The 23,247-nt window shown below is 37.9% G+C and overlaps 1 protein-coding gene across 5 annotated transcripts in view; it reads right to left on the bottom strand.

Moving 5' to 3' along the window:
- Nucleotides 1–1,455: 1,455 nt before the first annotated feature.
- Nucleotides 1,456–23,247, bottom strand: part of Bclaf3 (BCLAF1 and THRAP3 family member 3) — a 59,858-nt gene continuing 38,066 nt past the window's right edge. For 2 of the 5 annotated variants that reach the window (XM_070040769.1, XM_070040770.1), the window contains exons 8-12: nucleotides 22,627–22,742; nucleotides 14,753–14,867; nucleotides 13,792–13,875; nucleotides 12,433–12,588; nucleotides 1,456–2,493 (exon numbers count right to left, since the gene is read on the bottom strand). In XM_070040769.1, the coding sequence (XP_069896870.1) occupies nucleotides 2,467–2,493; nucleotides 12,433–12,588; nucleotides 13,792–13,875; nucleotides 14,753–14,867; nucleotides 22,627–22,742 (498 nt within the window). In that variant the 3' untranslated portion in view covers nucleotides 1,456–2,466. Of the gene's footprint in view, nucleotides 2,494–3,207; nucleotides 3,233–12,432; nucleotides 12,589–13,791; nucleotides 13,876–14,752; nucleotides 14,868–22,626; nucleotides 22,743–23,247 lie in introns of all 5 variants that reach the window. The other 3 variants (XM_070040771.1, XM_070040772.1, XM_070040773.1) reach the window with 3 other exon arrangements.

The following is a 23,247-nucleotide window of genomic DNA, read 5'->3' as shown; positions in this document are numbered from 1 at the left end:
AGTTCCATCCTCAGATCACATACACACACAAAAACTCAAATTCCTTTCATCATTTCAAAATGCTATGAGGCAAGGTGCTGGTGGCTTGTGCCCATAATGCTAGCTAATAAGGAGGCTGAGATACCTGAGGATCAAGATTCAAAGCTAGCCTAAACAGACAAATTTGAGAGAATACCATCTCCAATTATTGATCAAAAAGCAATAAATTGGAACTGTGGCTCAAGTGGTAGAGTGGCAGCCTTGAGTGAAAAGGCTAAGCAAATGCTCAAGGCCGAGTTCAATCCCCAGTACTAGGGGTGGAAAAAGTAAAAACAGAGATATAGCCAGGCTCCAGTGGCTCATGTCTGTAATCCTAGCTACTCAGGGGGTGAGACCTGAGGATCATGATTGAAAGCTAGCTGAGGCAGTAAATTCCATAAAACTCTTTGTCTCCAACTGACCTGCATAGTGGAACTGTGACTCAAGGGGTAAAGACTAGTCTTGAGCAAAAAACACTCAGGGACAGAGCCCAGGCCCTGACTTCAAGACTCAGGACCAACACAAAAGAAGGGAGAGAGCTACAGAATCAATGTTGTTTACCACGTTTCATTTATATATTCCATGTCCATTTTCCCTATTAGGTTGTTTGCATCATAAAGGTATGGTCCCTGTACTTTGTTCTCCTTTTCATTGCTTCAATTTTAGCATACAATATTGGTGAAACAGAGCTGTCAATCAAACTGTTAAATATTCAAGGTTTATAACAGTCTCCTAGAATATAACAACCGCAGAGTTAATTATCTTCACATTTAAGACAACTTTTCTAAGTACCTACACAATATAAAGTTGCAATATTATTTCATACTATAAGCAAAATGTTAGTATGTTTGGAAACCTAACCTTACAGAAATGGCACATGATATAAGAAAGGCCATTTACCTAAATTTATTACCCATTTAGCAATGAGTCAAGTACTCTTAGCCCTCTTTATCACTGTCCCATTTAAGACAGACTGACTCATCATTTTAATAAATGTAAAAACTATGATACTACATAATAAGTTAGGAAAAAAGGTTTTTGTTTTGTTTTTTGGTCGGTTGTGAGGCTTGAACTCTGAGCCTGGGCGCTGTCCTGAACTCTTCAGTTCAAGGCAAGTGCTCTACCACTTGAACCACAACACCACTTCTGGTTTCCTGATGGTTAATTGGAGATAAGAGTCTCAGGGGTTTCCTGCTCAGGCTGACTTTGAAATGTGGTCCTCAGATCTCAGCCTCCTGAATAGCTAGGATTACAGGCATGAGCCACCAGTGCCCAGCCTAGAAAAAAAGTTTTAACCAACCTCTCTATTTCCACTCAGAAGCTCTACCTACATAATTAACAGTGTTAGACAGTGACAGATCCTACTTAGGGCGCAAAAGCTCAGAAAACCAAAATAATGTTCTGATAAAATGGCAAGCAACTTCTTCAAGCAGGAAGACCAACAATATTTTATTTTATTACAAATAAAACATTTCACAAAAATTGGTTTGGGAATGTATATGTACTGGTAAGCAGAACACCAAAAACATAAAGAAACAAAGTACTCAGACCTAAAAACTGCATTTAAAATGTCATCAACTCTATTTTACACATAGTAGGTATGCAGTACATATCAACTGAACTGAAAATAAACACTCTGTAAGATGTGCTTGCAAAATGTGTAATGCTGTAGTAGTAAAGTACAATTTTCAAATATGACATTTCATTTGTCAGATGTTCTAAAAGCCTTTAAAAATATATGCACAAGCTTGCCCTGAGGGAAAAATAAGATGGAATATAGATTACAAAATCTTTACATATTTTCCACAATAGCATTTTGAAACTGGAAAAGAGCAAATAGTTGTGGAAAAAACTGAATGAACATATTACCAAAAATTCAGTGCACTCACAACTACCTGATGGAAAAGTTGAAGCACCTTTTCTCTAGCCTTCTTATATTGTATTATGAAATGTATGAATTATAGGCCTTGATCTTCAGAAACTTAAGAAAAACTTCAAGTTATAAGACAAAATGTCATCAGAAAAAGAAAAAATCTGGTATAAAATTTGCTACTGTAAGGCCACTGTAAAGGTCTTTCATGTACAGACATACGATTTTCATAGTTTTATTTCCAAACCAAAGCTTTCAACATATAAATGTCCAGATATAACTTTCTCTCAGTGAAACCATGCTTGGAGAAAATTGCATCAAGAAATAATGCCCTTCAAGTGATTCTATTGAGACATTTTGCAAAGAAACTGTAGTTAATACAACTTTTAAATTGAATACTGTATTTTAAAAGCAATCGTTAAGTGTAAAAATGTTGCAGCATTCCACTACTGAAAAATAGTTATTTTTATCAATAAAGTTACAGTATTAGTGCCTTAGTGCCAATTCTAACTCTTGACAAAAAGAGATGCTTCCAAATATCCTTCAGTAGTGTTGTTTCCATTTGTAGTAATTCCAAACTACGTTTCAGTGTCGTCTGTATATTCCTATAGAGAGAAAACAAAAGAAATACAGGCTTCAAAAAGAGTCAGTTCTAACATCTAAGCTAGAGTTAGTTCACAATGTAATTTTGAAAACAGTTTAATTTACATAGTACTTTTTGCACCTCAAAATCCCCACAAAGGTATGTGGGGTCCCAAAGAAGCAAAGTGACACAGAACACATCAAAGCAGATATCAAAGGATAAGTCAGTAGGACAAAAAAAAACCCCACATATAATACTAGATAACACTGGTGTTAGTAAATTGATGAAAACGACTTTCTGCTATTTGGGTGAGTTCCAGTGGAGCCAACCCTGGCATAAACTGAAGACTCAAACCTTAGTCTCTCCAGTACAAGCACAACCTGAAACTGGTACTCTATCTCTTTCATTATACAGGATTCTCCAATTCTAAAACTATTTGGACTGTTCTAATGATGGATATCTGCAGAGAAAACTACTAGAAGCTTTGTTGCTGTTAGTTGGTTAATGAAACAAAAACGTAAGGTTTCAATAAATATAGGAAAAGGAATTTACGTGAACAGGAAGACTATGATTAAAGGGTAATGAATGTGGACTTTTTTATTGGATACTAAGCAAAATATTAAATTGCCAATCACAAGCTGAACTTAAGACCATGCAACTAATAAAATAAAAACTGGTAGAATGACATAATTTTCGGGGACATTAATAAATAAATCAATAATACATGTATCCTTACCTTTTACTAGGCTCTTACATTAAAACTGAAAGAAATTTAAAAGTTGATTTATTTTTTTGGCACTTACATTACTAAGAAAATGTTTAATTCCAAACAAAAACAGTGGTAATAGAAATTATTATTCTTCTATTTTGGTTAATAAAATGTTCATAAATACAAGCATATATAGTTTTGTCAACATCATTCCTTTAAATAAATCAAAGTAGATTTCATTGTATTCTATTTCTTTACACATTGTAAAAATCATGTAATTTGTCTTCAAACAAAATATGTGTTAACTATTAACTTTACAAGGAAATACTAACTACAATAATTCTGAAGAATTCCAATGGAAATACCTTGTTTGTAAAAATGTGCAATTAGGGTGGGGAAGGGATGGAAAACTGGGAGAGAGTGAGGAAAGGGATGACATTGTCCAAAAAGAAATGTTCTTGTTAGCTAACTTATGTAACTAAGCCCTCCATGCATCACTTTTAAAATAACAGTAAAAAATTTTAAACATGCAATTATTATCAACTACTTCCACGCTTGACATAGTTTCTTTAATACCTACCGTCTCTCAGATTGGTCCCTGACCCTTTCAATGATTTGAAAATCTTTTTACAAAACTTGTTAAAATAAATATACAAGCCCCTTCTCAAGTATTTGTTTTTGTCAGTCATGGGGCTTGAACTCTGGGCCTGGGCACTGTCCTTCAGCTCTTCAGCTCAAGATTAGTGCTCTACCACTTGAGCCACAGCGCCACTTCCAGTTTTCTGGTGGTTCATTGGAGATAAGTCTCATGGACTTTCCTGCCCTGGCTGGCTTTGAACTGCAATCTGCAGATCCAGCCTCTTGAGTAGCTAGGATTACAGGTGCAAGACACTAATGCCCAACTTCATGTATGTTTATAACTTGACACTTGGGTCCCTGCAAATGTTTCATGTTGGTCTTCCTGTACCACATCTTTCCCCCACAGCCCTACCTCTTGTTAATCAAGTGAGCATCCTAAAGTACCACTTTCTCCTCAGTGTAAGAAGAGGTACTACTGCTACTATATGAAGTCCTAAATATTTCCCCCAGATTTTGGAGCCTTGTCTAATTTTCGTTTTCCTATTTCTTTCTAATTATATAGCCTATTGCCAAGCACAGATCATTAACTTTAGCTAAAGCTATCCAGCTCCCCTCCATGTCCCAACTTACAGCCTACTTCCTCCATGAAGAATATGTGAAAATACTTAGCATGATGTAGTATGATTTCTATAGTACTTCTCTTCTCCCCCTTTACCACTTGTGAAATCAAGCTCTTCAAAAATATAGTTATACTGAGGGATGGGGGGAAGATTGGAAGGGATGGGAAGGGGAAACAAAGGAGGAGGCAACAATGCTTGATAAGAAATGTACTCATTACCTTGCTCATGTAATTGTAACCCCTCTGTATGGTATTTTCATAATAAAAAAATATATATAGTTGTACAGTGGAGTGCCAGTGGCTCATGCCTGTAATCTTAGCTACTCAGGAGGCTGAGATCTGAAGATGAAGGTTCAAAGCCAATCCTGGGCAGTAAAGTCTGTGAAACTCTTATCTCTAATTAACTGCCCCCAAACCAGAAGTGGTTCTGTGGCTCAAAGTGGTAGAACACTACTAGCCTTGAGTAAAAAAAGCTCAAGGACAGAGCCCAGGCCCTGAGCTCAAACCTCACAACCAGCAACGCAACACCACACACACACACACACACACACACACACACACACACACACACACACACACACACACGTATATATACACACATATACATACACGCACATATATATATATATATATATATATATATATACATGCACACATAGTTGTACAGAAAAAAGTAAACACAGTAGAAGATCTGGTTACTGTTATTGAAAGGGTCTACTTATTACAAGGTTGACCCTTGGCTAGCATCTAGAAACTAAGATTTTAGGAAAGTTCCTTCCCTTAATTGGTGAGTGCTATGCTGATTATCTACTTTCCTTCTGGGAGACTGGAATTTGAGTGTGTACACACAGGTAATGGTACCTACAAGATGTGGCCCCAATAAAAATAAGACTGCCAGTATTCATAATATGCCAGAAATTATATCATTTACTATAATGTGGACCTAAAAATAAGATAACCAAAAAGATGCAAGAAGGTAGATAATTTTACAAAATTTTAGAGTATGTGAGCCAAAAGTTTTGCAAAGCCCTGAAATACAAAATGCATCTAAACATGGAATATGCAGTAACTAAAATGAATGAAATGAAATGAATGAGTGACAGAAATAAGATTTGAGGATTCATTAGTAGGACAAGTTTCTAGGTTGGCTTGGCTAACCTCAAAGTGTTATGGACCATGAGGGGAGATAAATTGTTTAGGAACATAAGTTTGGTATTTTTAACAGCTTTACTGAAATATAGTTCATATTCCATTCAATTAAATTATTTGAAGTTTACAGTTCTGTGGCTTTCTAGTATATTCACAGTGATGTACAATAAATAGATGATCATGATCATCTATTTTTAGAATATTTTTCTCACTCTTAAAAAGGAACTCTATCCATACCTACTAAAAACCCATGCTCCTGCCCAATCTTCTCCTACACTCCTAGTTCCTGGCAATCATTAATCAACTTTCTGTCACTATGGCTCTTCTTGTCTTAAGAGATTTCATATAAATGGAGTCACACAATAGGTTATCATTTGTGTCTGGCTTCTGTCACTTAACTGTCACATTTCTAAGGAAGCTCACAGCTACCATGGGAGGCAGTGGAACAGCTGAGGTCTAGAAAGTAGTAAGGATGTAAGACAACAACAAATCTTGGGAAGAGGTGAGGGCATTTATGTAAAGTAGGAAGAACAACAAAAGAGAAGAGCACACGGGCACTGGTGGCTCATGCCTGTAATCCCAACTACACAGGAGGCAGAAAGATTGGGGGAGAGGGAAAACAGCAAATATCACAGTTAAAAATGCTTACTTTTTGAGACAGGGTCCCATTATGTAGCACAGGCTGGCTTGGAACTCACTCTGTTCTTCAAGCTAGCCTCACACTCATGATTCTGATGCCTCAGCCATCTGAGTTCTGAGATTACAGAACTCATATCTGGCACTCATATCTGATAGAAATGTTTGGTGGTCCCATTCTATCTTTGTGCTAAATGACTTTCAAGGACTCTTTTCCTGAAAGTCACAAATGTCAGGTTCTAACTTCCTTTCTGCTTCATTTTTATGGCCTTTCCTCTCTGCTTTCTATCCATGAAAAGGGATGTGGTAGGCACAAAACTTAGGAGCACAAGAGAACTGCTAGAAAGCCTATGGTACTAAAGAACTCTAAGACTTCTTCACCAAAAGCACAATTGCTGACAGTTATTCATACTAAGTTTTTTCTTTTATTCTGATGCATAATCAGACCCTCAATTGTTTCCAAAACCTTTTATGGTAAGCAAAAGATATGTGATGAAGAAATGTCTGAATGTCAGTGGATAAAAAGATAAGCCTTAGCCGGGTACTGGTGGCTCACGCCTGTAATCCTAGCTACTCAGGAGGCTGAGATCTGAGGATCGCGGTTCAAAGCCAGCCCGGGCAAGAGAGACTGTGAAACTCCTATCTCCAATAAACCACCAGAAAACCGGAAGTGGCGCTGTAGCTCAAGTGGTAGAGCGCTCGCCTTGAGCTGAAGAGCTGAGGGACAGCGCCCAGGCCCAGAGTTCAAGCCCCACGACCGACAAAAAAAAAAAAAAAAAAAAGATAAGCCTTGTTCCAGGTAATAATAAACACCCAACCTCATCTTCCATATCAAGCACAGAATCCAAGAAAAAAGAAACCTGATAGAAGAGATCTGAGATACCAAAGTGAGATTAACATGACAAACATGTGAGGAGTAAGGAATAATTTCACCTCTATATTTTTCTCTCTGCCTAGGCAGCTGGAAGCCAATACAGTTTTAGGGAAGCAACTATTAATCTAGTAAGCAGAAAAGATGTATTAGGAGCACATGGATTTACCCCTGCCACTTCCTGAAGTTGTTTTGTGTTGTAGACAGGAAGCACATAGCATGATAGCACAGTAACCAGATTATCCTGCAGATGAGCGACAAAATATGTTCAAGTCATGAGTGAACATTTCAATATAGGGTCCAGAAAAGAACAATGTATATATTCTGGTGGACTTTGAGGTAAGTGGGAATAAGTACATTTATATATAATTTTAGGGCACCTTAGAGCAAGTAATCAATCATGTATCCTTAGTTATTCTGGGTAGTTGTTTAATAACTGCAAAAAGAATAATCTCCCTAACATGGCAAATCTTCAAAATGGTACAGACTAAGGATGTCTCTCCAGGGCAAGACCCTCAAAGTTCCCTCTGTTGCCAAAAGCTTGAGAGGTACAGCTCTACTGTACAGTGCTTGCTTAGCATGTACAAGGCCCTGGATTTGATCTACATCACAGACCAAAAAAAAAAAAAAGATATAAATGTTGCCTTATACCTAGTAACCCCATTTGACCAAAAGTTCCCCTAATTTAAGAAAAAGGAAACATTTATTTAGGGCATAAAATTGAGATAAAAGTGAACTTAGAAGGTTGGGCATCAGTGGCTCACACCTGCAATCCTAGCTATACTGGAGGCTGAGATCTCAAAAGCCATCCCAGGTAGGAAAGACCATGAGATTCTTATCTCTAACTATCAAAAAAAACAAAACAAAACAGAAATAGAGCTGCGGTTCAAGTAGCAGACCACTAGCCTTGAGCACAAAAGCTCAGAGACAAAAGCTCAGAACTCAGGCCTTGAGTTCAAGCCCCAGGACCAGCACAAAAAGTGAGCTGAGAGGTCTAAGCGGCAAAATACAGCTGAGATAACTTAAAGGCTAAGTTTGTTTTAAATGGATTAGTTTAGATCTTGGCAGAAATAGAACAGCTGCAATGCCTCATTCTTTTTCCTAAAGGTCAATGAAGTGAAGCCCAACTGTTAAGCAGTGTGCTAATAGTAGGGTACTTGATTTAGTGATGTATTTGTTCAAACACAAATCTATAAAAAGTCTGGCTATGACTTTGCTTGCAGGCACTGATAATAGTCAGATTGGAAGAGCTATAATACAAACATACATAAACCAGCATTCCAAAGAATATACCTAAGAAAAAAGACTATTAGATACTGGAAAAACAGAAGTGATTTTTTTGCTGTTGTTTATGCTTTAATTTTTTAGCCTTCTGCTTTCTAGGTAGTACTTTACCACTTGAGCCACACCTCCATCCTCTTTTTGTATTGCTTTTTTTTGTGCTGCTCCTGGGGCTTGAACTTGGGGCCTCACGCTCTCACTCAGCTTTTTCTCTCACAGCTGATGCTCTATACCATTTGAGCTTTTCCTCCATTTCATACATTTGCTTTTTTCTGGTGGGGGGGGGGTCCAGTCGTGGGGCCTGAACTCTGGGCCTGGGCGCTGTCCCTCAGCTCTTCAGCTCAAGGCTAGCACTCTACCACTTGAGCCACAGCATCACTTCCGGCTTTTTTCTTTTTGCTTATGTGGTGCTGAGGAATTGAACCCAGGGCCTCAGGCATGCAAGACAAGCGCTCTACCACTGAGCCAACTTCCCAGCCCCATACATTTGCTTTTTTTAAGGTAGGGTCTCACTTTATGCTCAGGCTGTCTCCTCCTACTTGTGCTTCCCCATGTCACTGTGATGTAAGGTATGCAACACTATACTGAGCCCTTGTATTCCCCCCACCCCTCTGTAGCTAGGATAAAGACATGAGTCCTAACACCCACTAACTGGTTGAGACTGAGTCTTGGAACATTTCTTTTTGCCTAGGCTGGCCGTAAACCATGGCCTCCTCATCTCCAGACCCACCCCCAAACAGCTAGGTTACAGGCTTGAGCCACTGAGCCCGACCTGTTTTGGCCTTCTTTTTAAAAAAAAGAAAAGTACAATCTGAAAGCATTCAGATTGTACTCAAAGCCATTAGGAAGATACGGCTGTGACTGCACTGGACTCTAAGTACAACTGCTACATCATAGATGATACCAAAGGTGTAGGCCTAAAGACTGAAGACCCAGAGCAAACTGTAACTCCTTCTGGGACATACTTCCTATGTCTTATGACAAATGCCTGAAGTCTGATTTCTATTTGCTGTGTGGGCAATATAGTCTAAAAGAATACAGTGTTTAGCAGGAATTGGACAATCTGAAGCAAAGGAAAATAAAGCAAGTTCAAGGAGAATATAGAAACTGCAGGTTCAAGTAGCCAGTCAAGCAAGCGTTAAGGAGTACCAAAATCACCTAAAAGACAGAGGCAAAATGGAGTTCAAAGGAGCTAAAACTGGTCATGCTCACCCCAGACATTGACCTGCTTTCAGCCTATATAAAATTTCCTTTAAAAAAAAGGTTAATGGGCTTGGAATGTGGTTTAATGATAGATACTTGCCTACCATTCATGAAGCCCCGATTCCATTTCTCACTACCACATAAACAGAAAAAGCTGGAAGTGGTGCTCTGGCTCAAGTGGTAGAATGCTAGCCTTGAACTAAAGAAGCTCAGAGACAGTGTGTGGGCCCTGAGTTCAAGCTCCAGGACTGGCAAAAAAATAAAAGAAAAAAAAGGTTAAGCCAGGCACCATGGCTCATGTCTGTGATCCTTGTTACTCGGGAGGCGGAGATCTGAGGATCACAGTTCAATGCCAGCTTGGGCAGGAAACTCCATGAGACTCTTATTTCTAATAAACTACTCAAAACAACCAGAAGTGGTGCTGTGGCTCTAGTGGTAGAGCACATGTTTTGAGCAAAAGAAGCTAAGGGACAGTGCCTAGTCCCAGAGTTCAAGCCCGGCAAAAAGAAAAAGGTTAAAATTCAAAGTTTAACATAGAGCAGAGAGAAAAGAAATGGAAAAGATGCACCAGAAACCCATCATAGCACCTGAGGAAAAGGTCTGCTTTACTCTTAATCCTTAAGTGGAAATCAGTCACTAGCTTCCCTTACAAGAGCCAAGTTGTCACCTGTTACTAGACACAAATGTCTAGAAGATCTGCTGTGAAAACTTGCCCCCCACCAAAAAAAAAAAAAGCAGAAAAAGAAGTGCCATCTCTTTAGCTTAAGAGGAGGTATAAATGAGGAGAAATAGCTGGGCACTGTGGCTTACACCTATGATTCTAGCTACTCAGGAAGTGAAGAGCTAAGGATTGCAGTTCAAAGTCAGCCTGAGCAATGAAGTTGTGAAACTTTTATCTCCAATTAACCAGCAAAAAGCTGGAAGTGGAGCTCAACTTGTAGAGTGCTAGTGTTAAGCACAAAAGCTCAGGGATAGCAGTCAAGCACCCTAAAATCATGCAAGCGAGTGAGTGAAAGTAAGAGAGGGAAGGAGGGAGAGGAGGGGGGAGAGAAAAAAGGGAGAGAGAGAGAGAGAAGAAAATGGCTCCAGTTTTACTTCTATTCCTTAAAAAGGAAATGGCTTGACTGGGTCCTGGTAGCTCATGCCTTTAATCCTAGTTACTCAGAAGGCTGAGATCTGAGGATCATGGTTTGAAGCCAGCAGAAAAAGCAGGAAGTGGTGCTGTAGCTCATGTGGTAGAGTGCTAGCCTCGAGCAAAAGCTGCTTGGGGAAAATGCCCAGGACCAGAGATTAAAGGGCAGCACTGGACACAACACACAACACACAACACACACAACACACACACACACACACAACACACACACACACACACACACACACACACACACACACACACACACACACACACACACACACACACACACACACACACACACACACACACACACACACACACACACACACACACACACACACACACACACAAACAAATCAGAGGTCAACTTTATTCCACTAGTTCATTTCTTGAAAATAAAAGTTAAGCTTTACTAAAATCTTTAAATTTAGTATAAAGGCTTTATAAGCATGGAAAACTTTTTTTGTCATGGGGTCTGAACTCTGGGCCTGGGTGTTGTTCCTCAGCTCTTCAGCTCAAGGCTAGCTAGCACTCTACCACTTGAGCCACAGCGCCACTTCTGGCTTTTTCTGCTTATGTGGTGCCAAGGAATCAAACCCAGGGCCTCATGCATGCAAGGCAAGCACTCTACCACTGAGCCACCTTCCCAGTCCCAAAACATTTATAATTGTAAATTTATAAAACTATTTGGGTTATCTGATAACAAAACTAGAGATATATACATATCTCAGAAGAAAAAGATTTAAAGGTATGAAAAAATAAAAAAAATTATGAATATACTTCACTTAAATGATGTGATGTATTGCTCTGTTAAAATATAATTATATATGACTTAATTTTATATTTTTAATGCTGTATTCTCAAATACCAACATGGCTAATTTGAACAAAGCCAACCCACAACTTAAGAGTAGGCAATTTAAATGACCAAGTAAAGAAATTTTTAAAATTAGCATTAAGAACATGATTACATGAATAAACATCAGTATCCATTTGTGGATAAAGAAATGTGGTATATTTACATAATGGAATAGCATCCAGCCTTAAAAAAGGAGATTCTGCCATTTCAATAACATGGACGAACTTGGATGTTATGTGAAATAGCAAGGCGAAGAAAGAAACCTATTGGAATCTTAAAAAAGCTTAACTCATAGAAGTACATATATCAATAATCATATTGTATTCTACAAATACATATGTAATTTTTACTTGCCAATTCAAAATCAGTTTTAGAAGAGGTATAATATAGTGGCAATAATTATATAGAATTATAAATGTAATTAATATCACTTAATTGCATGCTTTAAAATTATTAAACAGGAATTTTTTTCCTTCTACCTATTTTGCCACAATTTAGAAATACATGAATAGAGGAAAAAGACAAGTTAGTATATTTTGCCATTATATACATTTTGTCTGAAGTCAGGTTCAGTATTTTTGGCATTGAAGTAATTTACAATTAAAAGACTAAAATATATCAGTCCAACCTCTTTACCTGAATTCCCATTTTAATGATTAACTATAGAACAGAAATGCAAAAAGAAATCTAGCTAAAATAAGAAGTTCAACATGTTTGAGCTAAAAGTATTTTAAGGTTACATAGTCTTACAACGCTATAAGCATTACTCCTTAATGTTTTTATTCAAATATCATGCAAAAATCTTTTTTAATCCAAGTTGTTTCTTAAAACTGAATGAAGAATATAATTTTGTCTAATGAATATATGATTTAAGAGTTCCAAAACTACTTAACATTTTTAAATGATCATAATCCAACTAACCTTTTTTAGCCTCAGTAATCTCTCTCTGAATTTATTAGTAATAAATCCTCTTGGACCAGCAAATCGTAAACGTTGATATTTAGCCTGAATGTACAAGCTCTTTTGTACCAGGTTTGATCTGTAATGGGGCTGGAAACTGTCACCACTAAAGTTGCTCTGTAAATAAAAAAAAAGAATATGTTCTGGGGAGGAGGGCAATGAGGGGGAGTATATGAATGGAGAGAGGAAGGGTGAGCAAATAAGTCATTATATTCAATGTACATTACATAAAAATTGAACCATATAACGTGAGGGTAGGGATGGGATGGGGAAAGACAGGGAAGAACAATGGATGGAGCAACACTGATCAAGATGAACTGTACTCATAGCCTGAATTTCAGAATTGAAATCCCGTTGTACAACTACTTAATAAAAATAAATACTAAAAAAGAAAAAATCTGATGACAAAACTACAGTTTCTGAGTCAACTTTATTAGTATAGCAGATGGCAACATGTCTAGTACTTAGACCTGTCCTGATTCTAGGTATTACAGGTATCAAAAGGGAAGAGGTTAATGATGGCAAAAAAAAGTATATTTCTAATTACCTGCTAATGTATTTTGGTATTAGTGTTGGTTGCTAATATTATTTTTTAAATTGTTTTACATAAAAACCAATTTCAAAAACTGATAGCAGGTGCTGGTGGCTCATGCCTATAATCCTAGCTACTCAGGAGGCTGAGATCTGAGGATTGTGGGTTAAAGCCAGTCCAGGCAGGGAATTCTGTGACTCTTATTTCGCATTAACCATTAAGAAGGTGGATGTAGTGCTGTGGCTCAAGTGGTATGATGCTAGCTTTAAGAAGAAAAAAAAAATCCCAGAAACAGCATCTAGGTCCTGAGTTCAAGCTCCAATACAAAAAAGTTATATAGATGTACAATCAATTAGAGTAAGATATATGATGATCAAGAGGGTTATATGTTCATGGGCAGGGTTTGTTAAATATGACTCCAGGAGAAAACATTACAATTCTGAACTTAGGCCTCAGTGGTTAAGGGACAGGCTTAACAACAAGATCTAGGACTCTGACTCCCCAATTAAAATCAATCCACCTGTATCTTTTCTATGCATCTCTATTTCTAGACAATGCTTGATAAAGAATTCCTTCTACTGGATAAAAAATGAAAGTCAAGTCCTGAGGAAATAGGTCACCATTAAACTGACCACAATTAACTATAAATATTAGAAATACTCATTAAAAAAACTTGTTTATAGCTACTTTTTGAAAGAATGCCACAAAAATAGCTTTCAATGTATGAACACTTAGATTGTTATGTCCAAAGTATAAGCCAACAGAAAGAGTTAAATGAAAAACAATACCTTATAAAGCATTTTAGAGCCTTGGTTTTCATCAAAGTCATATGATTTCAAAGTAATATTATCTTTTCTTTGCATAGTATAATTCTGAACAAAAAAGCATTGGTATGAGTTAATATACTTTAAGGCTTTAAAACTAGTTCACCATTTAAAAGACACTTGTTTAAGAATTCAGGGTTAAGAACCTAAAGCATAGAGATTAACTGTAAGCATACACATAATACTCCTTCTTTTACATGAACCATGCTAGTTTAGGAACTGATTTCATTTATGCTTGTGATTAATGTGAAACTCCTTTGTTGTATAATTGTTGAACTTTAGAAAATGGACTATGAATTCAGAAGTCATTTACTCAGGCATCAAAGATAGAAAGCAATCTATTAGTATCTGTAGTTGCTGAAGGGTTTCTACTTCTCAAGAATACAAATCTTCAACACCATATGAGGCTGTTTTTGCTAACTTAGATTAATTGATTTGAGATGGTGCTCCTACATCAGCCCAGGAGGTACCAGAAATAACTGGTAACTGCAAAGAACCTGAATCCTCTAGTGGCAATAGAAAAGATGAAGCTCATTCTGTATATAGTTTCCCATTTCCTAAAATCAACAGTCTTATTAACTATTTCATACTGTACATGCATGTGTGAAATACCATGGTGAAATACTTTTGAACAATTAATACACAATTCAAAACAAATGAATGATAAGAATGTAAAACAGGACCTATAAATATAAAATGGGTGAACTTTAGAGCATATAAATCATATCTTAATAAAGTTGTTTCCAAAACATCTTGACTTGGTACTATAATAAGTCTATAAAATCAAACTAAATCAAATAAAAGATGAGTATTTCTTCTGATATAACTTCAATTAAATTACACATAATCAATGAGTAGTTAAACATTTTTGAAAAAAATATAAAGAGGATGCACAAAAATGAAAAATTTGAAACTCCAATCTTACTATGTAAGGTTTCTGAATAAATTTTCTAAAATTTGGTTTTATCAAATGTGGAAGTTTGGGGAATCCATCAGCATGAATATTCTTCAACTTTGTAAAACTGGAACGCTGATTGTTCCTAATAAAATAAAAAGAGAAACTAAGAACCTTTTGTTAGTTTACTTTTATCTTACAAATAACAAGAACAGGAAACAAGCCCTTCAAAAACAAAGTAGAACACCAGTAAAACCTCAACTACTTATCACTACTAAAATTATAAATGGTAGTTAAGAGTAAAATCCTCACTTCTCAACATGCATTGTTTAGCTACGCTGCAAGTTAACAGCAGGAAAAAAAACAATATTCCTATACTAGGAGTTCTCAATCTAGGTCCAAGAATAGCCTTGTTGGAGGTTGAAACTGATCATTTGTTTGCTGAGGAAAGATTGACACTGCTCTAAAGCCTTTGGCAGCCCTGCCCTGCCTGCCCCCTGCTGAAATACTTCTCCAGGCAGAAGCTCTAAGGGCTCAAGATCCAGCCCATCCATCAGAGGTGAGGTGTGGGAACTAGAATAAAACTGCCTCACTGGCAGAGCTCAGGGTTCTGTTGTTTCTAGGCAATAGCAGCAAAGAACAGGCTTCCCTTTCATTGATATCATGAGGTCCTAAGGCCACTAAGGGGGCTATCAAGGCAGTCCTACAACCCTATGTGGGAAGCAGGTCCTTCTTTGGGCTTTTCCTCTGAGCCCAAAAACCTCATTTCCACAGCCATTATGTAAATCTCACCTTGTCATCTCCTCACAGAGACCCTTTCTACTTCTTCTTTGGGCCCCACTCCTTACTGAACCAATTGCTCACACTTCAACCTGCTTCAGTTTCTCTCAGACACTCTGCACTGGCATTGGAATAAAACCCATACACGTCAGCATAATTCCCAGGACATATTTGTTCTGGCCCTTGCTGCCTTGCTCCAATGTTCTGGACACCATACTGAGCTTCAGGGATATTTGACTATGTGTGGTTCCCAGTATGCACCACAAACACTTCTGTTTCTACACCTTTGCCCCTGCACTCCCTTATGTATCATTGTCTTCCACTTAGATTAACTTGAAAGTTCACCTCCATTTGTACCTCTTCCAAGGAAGACTTTTCTTTAACCCCTCCAAGGCAGACTAGGTATTTCATGCTATGAGCACATGTATATAGCATTTTGGAGTCTTAAAACATAGCTCTCCATGTTTGTAACTACTGGTATGCTTGCATACTTAGTGATGTAAGCTGACTCTCTTACCCTGGAAACTGACATGAAACAGACACACTCAAGCCTTTTGAAATGTTCAATAAAACCCATATCATGTCAAAATGCTCATGATATGATATTAAGTCAAAGCAGTAGAGTAAAAAGCTATATATTGAGGATAATTTCAATTATTTAAAATATATACCCATGTGCCTATAAAAAGTATGACAGAAATTGTACTAAATGTTAACAGTGGCCATCTCTAACTGGTAGAATTAAAAATTCCTTATATTTTTATACTTGACTATATTTTTCTCAATAATTATCCTTAACATATATAACTACTTCAATAAAGCAAAACAATGAGTTTTAAAAATTCCTCTTTGTGAAGCATATGCCATATAAGGAAATACAGACTGAGCATCCCTAATATGAAAATATAATATCTGAAATTCTCCAAGAGCTAAAGCTTTATAAGCACCAACTACAAATGACACCACAAATGACAAATTCCACATCTGACATAGTGATTAAAGGGAGGAATGGGGGAGAATGCAGTTAATAATCATTGCATATACCCCAAATCAAGAAAAATAAGGGAAGAGGTGAGTTGAAAGGGGGTGAAAGTGTTGAAGGGGTGACACAAATCAGGATGCACTATATACATGAATTGCTCTGTCAAAAGGCAAAAGCATTCAATGCATAGCCTACAAAACTAAGAAAAATGAGGAAAGGGTAGGTTGGTAGTTTTGAGTGAGAATTGAAAGGGTTGACACTGATCAAGGAGCACTGTATTCATAAACTGCTTTGTTGAATGTCAACTCCTTTGTACAACTATTTAAAGACAATTAAATTATTTAATTAAATTTATGTATGTATGTATGTATGTATGTATGTATATATGTATGTATGTATGTAGGTAGGTAGGTATGTCGGTTGTGGGGCTTGAACTCTGGGCCTAGGCGTTGTCCCTCAGCTCTTCAGCTCAAGGCTAGCGCTTGACCACTTGAGCTACAGTGCTACTTCTGGCTTTTTCTGTTTATGTGGTGCTGAGGAATTGAACCCAGGGCCTCATGCATACAAAGAAAGCACTCTACCACTGAGCCACCTTCCCAGCCCAATAAAATTATTTAAAAAAAAAACAACAGAAAAATCACACACAGCTTCACTAAAAACATTGCATAAAAAGTATATGTGAAACTTAAGTTTCATATTGAGACTTGGGGTCTTTTTTGGAGGAATATAAACCATGTCTATGCCTAAGCACTTTAGGTAAAGAATGCTCAGCCTGTATAACATCAAAAATATATATAAAAAGAATCCTGCTGGGCTCCGGTAGCTCACGCTTTTATAAATCCTAACTACTCAAGAGACTGAGATCTGAGGATTGTGGTTCAAAGTCAGCCTGGGAAGGAATGTTTGTGAGACTCTTCAATTAACTTAACAACAAAAAAAAAACTGGGGCTGGGAAGGTGGCTCAGTGGTAGAGTGCTTGCCTTGCATGCATGATGCCCTGGGTTCGATTCCTCAGCACCACATAAGCAAAAAAGAAAAAAGCCGGAAGTGGCACTGTGGCTCAAGTGGTAGAGCGCTAGCCTTGAGCTGAAGAGCTGAGGGACAAGTGCCCAGGCCCAGAGTTCAGGCCCCATGACCAGACCCCCCCCCCCCAAAAAAAAAACTGGAAATGGAGCTATGGCTCAAGTAGTAGAATGCTAGCTTTGAGCAAAAAAAGCCCAGACCCTGAGTTCAAGCCCCAGGACCAGCACATAAAAAAAAGTTATGATAGGTATATTTTACTACAGTTAAAAATTTTAAATCTTTTGATCAGTGACTTTTGACCAGGAAATGAACACCTTGGTTAAGGATTCTCCCCCTTCCCAACCACCCTACAGCTAAGCATAGCCATGGGACTAAATTTTGGCAAAAAAGGTTTAAAGTATCATGTATAAATGTCAAGAAGTCTTTGAATGAAAGAACAGAATGAGGCCATGATGGCTAGAGCACAAAAAAAGCAACTGAGGTCATGAAGCTGACACCATATGCAGAGGATATGGAAGGGGCCAGATCTAAGGAGCTTGGTTCCCAGATGAGTTCATGCTATAATGCTACCCTATTTCATGTAGACTTCCTAGCCCTAAGTTTTTGTTTTTCACTTGAGAAATGATTTTTTTTTCCTCTAGCTGTTACAGACCTTTCTCTATTCAGCAACTATAGGAATCCTTATAAAAAGTAAATGGTATTATGTTTCTTCTCTAATTAGAACCCGAAATACTTTCTAATTTTACTCAGAGTAAAATACAGACCTGGAGGCACAGCCAAAAAATCCTGCCTTGTAAAGCACAGGCCCTAGTTCAAACCCAGTGCCACAATAAAAAATACTTTGTTTGAGGCTGAACATGTGGAAGAGCATCTGCCTTACAATCTTACACCAGGTGCCAGTAGCTCATGCCTGTAATCCTAGCTACTCAAGAGGCTGCGATCTGAGGATCATGGTTCAAAAAGCCATTCGGGGCAGGAAAGTCCATGAGACTCTTATCTCAATGAACCACCAGAAAACTGGAAGTGATGCTATGGTTCAAGTGGTGGAGTGCTCACCTTGAGCTGAAAAGCTCAGCGACAGTGCCCAGGCCCAGAGTTCAAGCCCCATGACCAACCAAAAAAAATTACAGTCTTCATATCCTTCAGTCCATTAAAGTCCTTCCTGATTTGGTCTCATCTACATTCTCCTTTTCCACTATGTTGCACAACCACCAACAATTCCTCCCTGTCTTCCCAACACACACCCCTTAATCCTTAAACAAGCGCAACCATGTTCCTGCTTCAAGTTCTATGAATTTATCAGTCTCTCTTTGGAAATGTTATCTCCTCAAGTAATCTTGCAGATAACAGATTCATATAATTCATACCCTGCTAAAAATTTAAAAACATAGCCAGTCACCAGTGGCTCCCACCATAATCCTAGCTTATACTCAGGAGACTGAGATCTGAGGATCAGGTTTTGGGGTTGTTTTTTTTTGGTCGGTCATAGGGCCTGAACTCTGGGCCTGGGCACTGTCCCTCAGCTCTTCAGCTCAAGGCTAGCACTCTACCGGTTGAGCCACAGCACCACTTCCAGCCTTTTCTGCTTATGTGGTACTGAGGAATCGAACTCAGGGCCTCATGCATGCAAGGCAAGCACTCTACCACTGGACCACCTTCCCAGCCCTGAGGATCAGGGTTTTGAAGCCAGCCTGGACACAAAACGCTGTGAGACTCTTGTCTCCAATTAAGGAAGTGGAGCTGTGGCACAAGTGCTAGAGTGCTAGCCTTGAGCAAAAGAAGCTCTAGGACAGTAACCAAGTCCTGAGTTCAAGCCCTAGGACTGGCACAAAAATAAATAAAAATTTAAAGTCCTAACGTGCTTTTTTAACCTATCACTCCATGGACATATATTTATTTGTTTTCTTTCTTCTACCATTAAATTGCAAGTGCTTTGTGTACAGTTTAGTTTTTCATTGTATGCCCAATATATAGGGTAAGAACTTTAGAATAAAGAACTAGCATATAAATATTTGTTGTGTATGTGAATAAAACCTTTTACATAGTTCACTCTAGTTGAGTATAGATTATAGATCGTTACAGTAATAAACTATCACTTATAAACTTACAAACTACCTATAAACTTATAAACTACCTAGCTTTAAAAAAAAGTTCTGGCAATTTATTGTCCACTGATACTATATTTAAGCTATGTAATCACTTACAACCCATACCTATATAATACCTCAATTACATTGTAGTGGACTTACTATACTGGTTGGATGAGAAACTGTGTTTAGGTTCTTAAGAGATTAGATGGAATCCCCAAGAATCTGGCTTGTTGATGTACCTTAAGGCACAGGAAATAGTAATCCTTGTTAAAATGCATTTCAACTTAAATATCCTCTGTTCTTTCTGCTTCTTTGGAAAGTCTTCATTTATTCATCATTCAGTCAATAAATGTGAACTGAGATCAGAGCACATATCATACAACTGCATTCATATGAAAAGTCAAGAATAGGCTAATCTATAGAGACAGGAGGTAGAGCAGGGGTTGGGGGAAACAGAAATGGAGTGTCACAGCTACTGGGTACACTGTTTGCCTCTTAGGTGCTAAAATGTTTTGGAATAGTGATACTGGTTGTACACTGTGCGCTGTTGAGTATTGAATGGTGAATTTTATGGTAATTGCTATTGTAATTTTTTAAAACTCTCATGGCTCCAGATGCCACACCAATTATCCAATACTAAGAAAATAATCCAACCACCTGAGCAAGACATGTTGTAGGAACATATTGCATGCTACAATAGTGTCCTCAAAGTCCTTAATGAATTTAATGCTAACCAGCTACACTAATTTATACTCATCACTTCACTTAATCTTAACCACCAGTATGAGGTAAGTATAATTTTTATCCATACTTCACAGATGACAAAACAAAGACTAAGTAATTTGTACCAAATCAGCTACATGGCTGGTCATTTTAAATCTATCTGTAATGTTCTGTTTCTTGGCACACTGGGTTTCTTAAACTTGCTGAGTTAAGAAAAACCTGACATAGAGTTTGTGTCATTAAAGAGCAAAATTATGCCATATATTAACCATATCAGTAATGACTCTCACCTAGTAAAAGATAAAATTTTTACAATTTTATTTTGTTGTTTTATATGCCATTAATACACAGTTTCGCTGTCTTTTAATTAGTCCCAAACATGTTTTCAGAATCAAGACTAGTTTTAAACAAGTTCCATGTATTTTGACTAACAGGAAAACTTGGCTTTAAAAGTCTAGTCAAGGAGTGGAACTATGGTTCGGGCGGTATAGCACTAGTCATAAATAAGGAAGCTAAATAAGAATGTAAGGTTCTGGATTCAATTTAGCACTAAGGATTATGGAAAATCCTTTAGCCCTAACTATCTGAATTATTATCCAAATAATGCCACTTTCCAGGAGATTCAAATAATGTAAGAATTATTGTCTAAACTGGGAATTTTGTCCCATACTTCATAATCATATGGTGTCCATTAGGCCTTGAGCCCAATGATTTCTCAGAACTAAACTGGGGCCAAACTAGATGACTAAGAGTTTCTAAAAAGAGATAAACGTTTAGGACAGAAAAATCAAGATGTGGGCTGGGAATGTGGCTCAGTGGTAGAGTGCTTGCCTAGCATGCATTGAAGCCCTGGGTTCAATTCCTCAGTACCACAGAAACAGAAAAGGCCAGAAATGGTGCTGTGGCTCAAGTGGTAGAGTGATAGCCTTAAGCAAAAGAAGCTCAAGGACAGTGTACAGGCCCTGAGTTCAAGCCCAGGACTGGCAAAAAAAAGAAAAAAGAAAAGAAAAAGAAAAACCAAGATCTGCTAATGATCTATTTGCCATGCATAGCATAGTAATACAGATGGACCAGTCATCTAATATGCATAAATGCCTCACATAAGAAGTGAATTTTAGGGCTGGGGAGGTGGCTCAGTGGTAGAGCGCTTGCCTTGCATGCCTGAGGCCCTGGGTTCGATTCCTCAGCACCACATAAACAAAAAGAAAAAAGCCGGAAGTGGTGCTGTGGCTCAAGTGGTAGAGCACTAGCCTTGAGCTGAAGAGCTGAGGGACAGTGTGCAGGCCCAGAGTTCAGGCCCCATGACCAGACCCAAAAAAAAAAAAAAAAAAAAGAAGTGAATTTTATTATCATTGTCTAGAAAGTTAGCATATTTGTCCCAAGATCAAACAGTGGTGTGTGTGTGTGTGCATGTGCACACATACACATACATATGTGATCTTACACACACATACACACACACACACACAAATGTGCACGTGCATGCATGCAAGAGCGCAGGTTCTGGGCCTTGGTCTCAGGGCCTAGGCACTCAGAGCTTCTTTTTGCTCAAGGCTAACACTGTACCACTTGAACCACAGGTCCACTTCCAGCTTTCTGTCAGTTGTGGAGCTTGAACTCAGGACCTGGGCTCTGTCCCTGAGCTTTTTTTTTGCTCAAGGCTAGCACTCTATCACTTGAACCACAGCTCTACTTCTAGTTTTTGTGTGGTTAATTAGAGATAAGAGTCTCATGGGACTTTTCTGTCTGGGCTGGCTTCACAAAATGATCTTCAGATCTTGGCCTCCTGAGTAGCTAGGATTACAGGCATGAGCCACCGACACTCCAGTTTCAAACAGCTTTTAAATGGACAGTGGTGATATTCAAACTTAGGTAGGTCTCCTCTGAATTCTGTATGATGCCTACTTATTTCATGGGCAGAACTAGTGAAGAATCCAAAAATGTACTTCAGCAAATGTTATACTATTAAGACAAACCCAGAATCTAAAGGACAGAATAGATGAGTTCTAATCAGCTAGAGTTAACAGTCCATAAACTCACTGGTTCTCTTTTCTACCAATATTCAACAAGCTGTTACACTCCTCTCTAGAATTATAAAAACTAATATTCAACTACCCCGTAATTTTTGTTGTTAAAATCAAGCTGCATATAATAATCACTGAATAACTATGACACATTTTACTTAAACATATAAAAGGAATTCAAAGGATCAAATCCCTACACTAAAATGATCATACCAAAAAACTGAAGAAAATGCTGAAACCAAAAGCACCCTGATATCAGGTTGTTTTTCATCTACTGATTACCTCTCTGCAGCACTAGCTATGTGAAAAATGTGTCCATTTTCATTCTGTAACCGTTCTTTTCTCCTTCTTTCAATGTCATGTCGTAGGTCATTTGGGTCTATTATCTTGACCAGAGTCTGAGGAATTTTGATAGAAGACAAACCAGTCACATTACTGTTAGTTGCACAAAGACCATATCTAACAAGAACCTTAATTTAAAATCCTAAAATACTCTTAGGAGAGGAACACAAAGGCACAATGCCTATGTGCATCTGACCATAAAAAAAAAAAAAGATTTATCAAAATGAACTCCAGGAAATGGGGGGGGGGGGAGTCCTAAATAAGTTATCTTGTACTCATTCTAACTGCCGTGTAAACTGATATAAATATTTTGAGACAATTGACAATAATCAGAAAAACTCCTAACACTAAACTAGTAAACGCTACTTTTTGGATTCTATCCCAAAGACAAGGCTGCCTACATGAAAATATTTAAAATCTTACATCTGAAATCACAAAACTTAGAAGTGGCACTGTGGCTCAAAGTGGTGGCTCACTAGTCTTGAGCTGAAGAGCTCAGGGACCGGGCCCAAGTCCAGAGTTCAAGCCCCATGACCAAATAAATAAAGAAATAAATAAAAT

This window comes from Dipodomys merriami, unplaced genomic scaffold (assembly GCF_024711535.1).
Source record: "Dipodomys merriami isolate MVZ:Mamm:240054 unplaced genomic scaffold, mDipMer1.0.p SCAF_3, whole genome shotgun sequence".
Taxonomy (NCBI): Eukaryota; Metazoa; Chordata; class Mammalia; order Rodentia; family Heteromyidae; genus Dipodomys; species Dipodomys merriami.
This window is presented reverse-complemented; position numbering and strand designations above follow the sequence as displayed.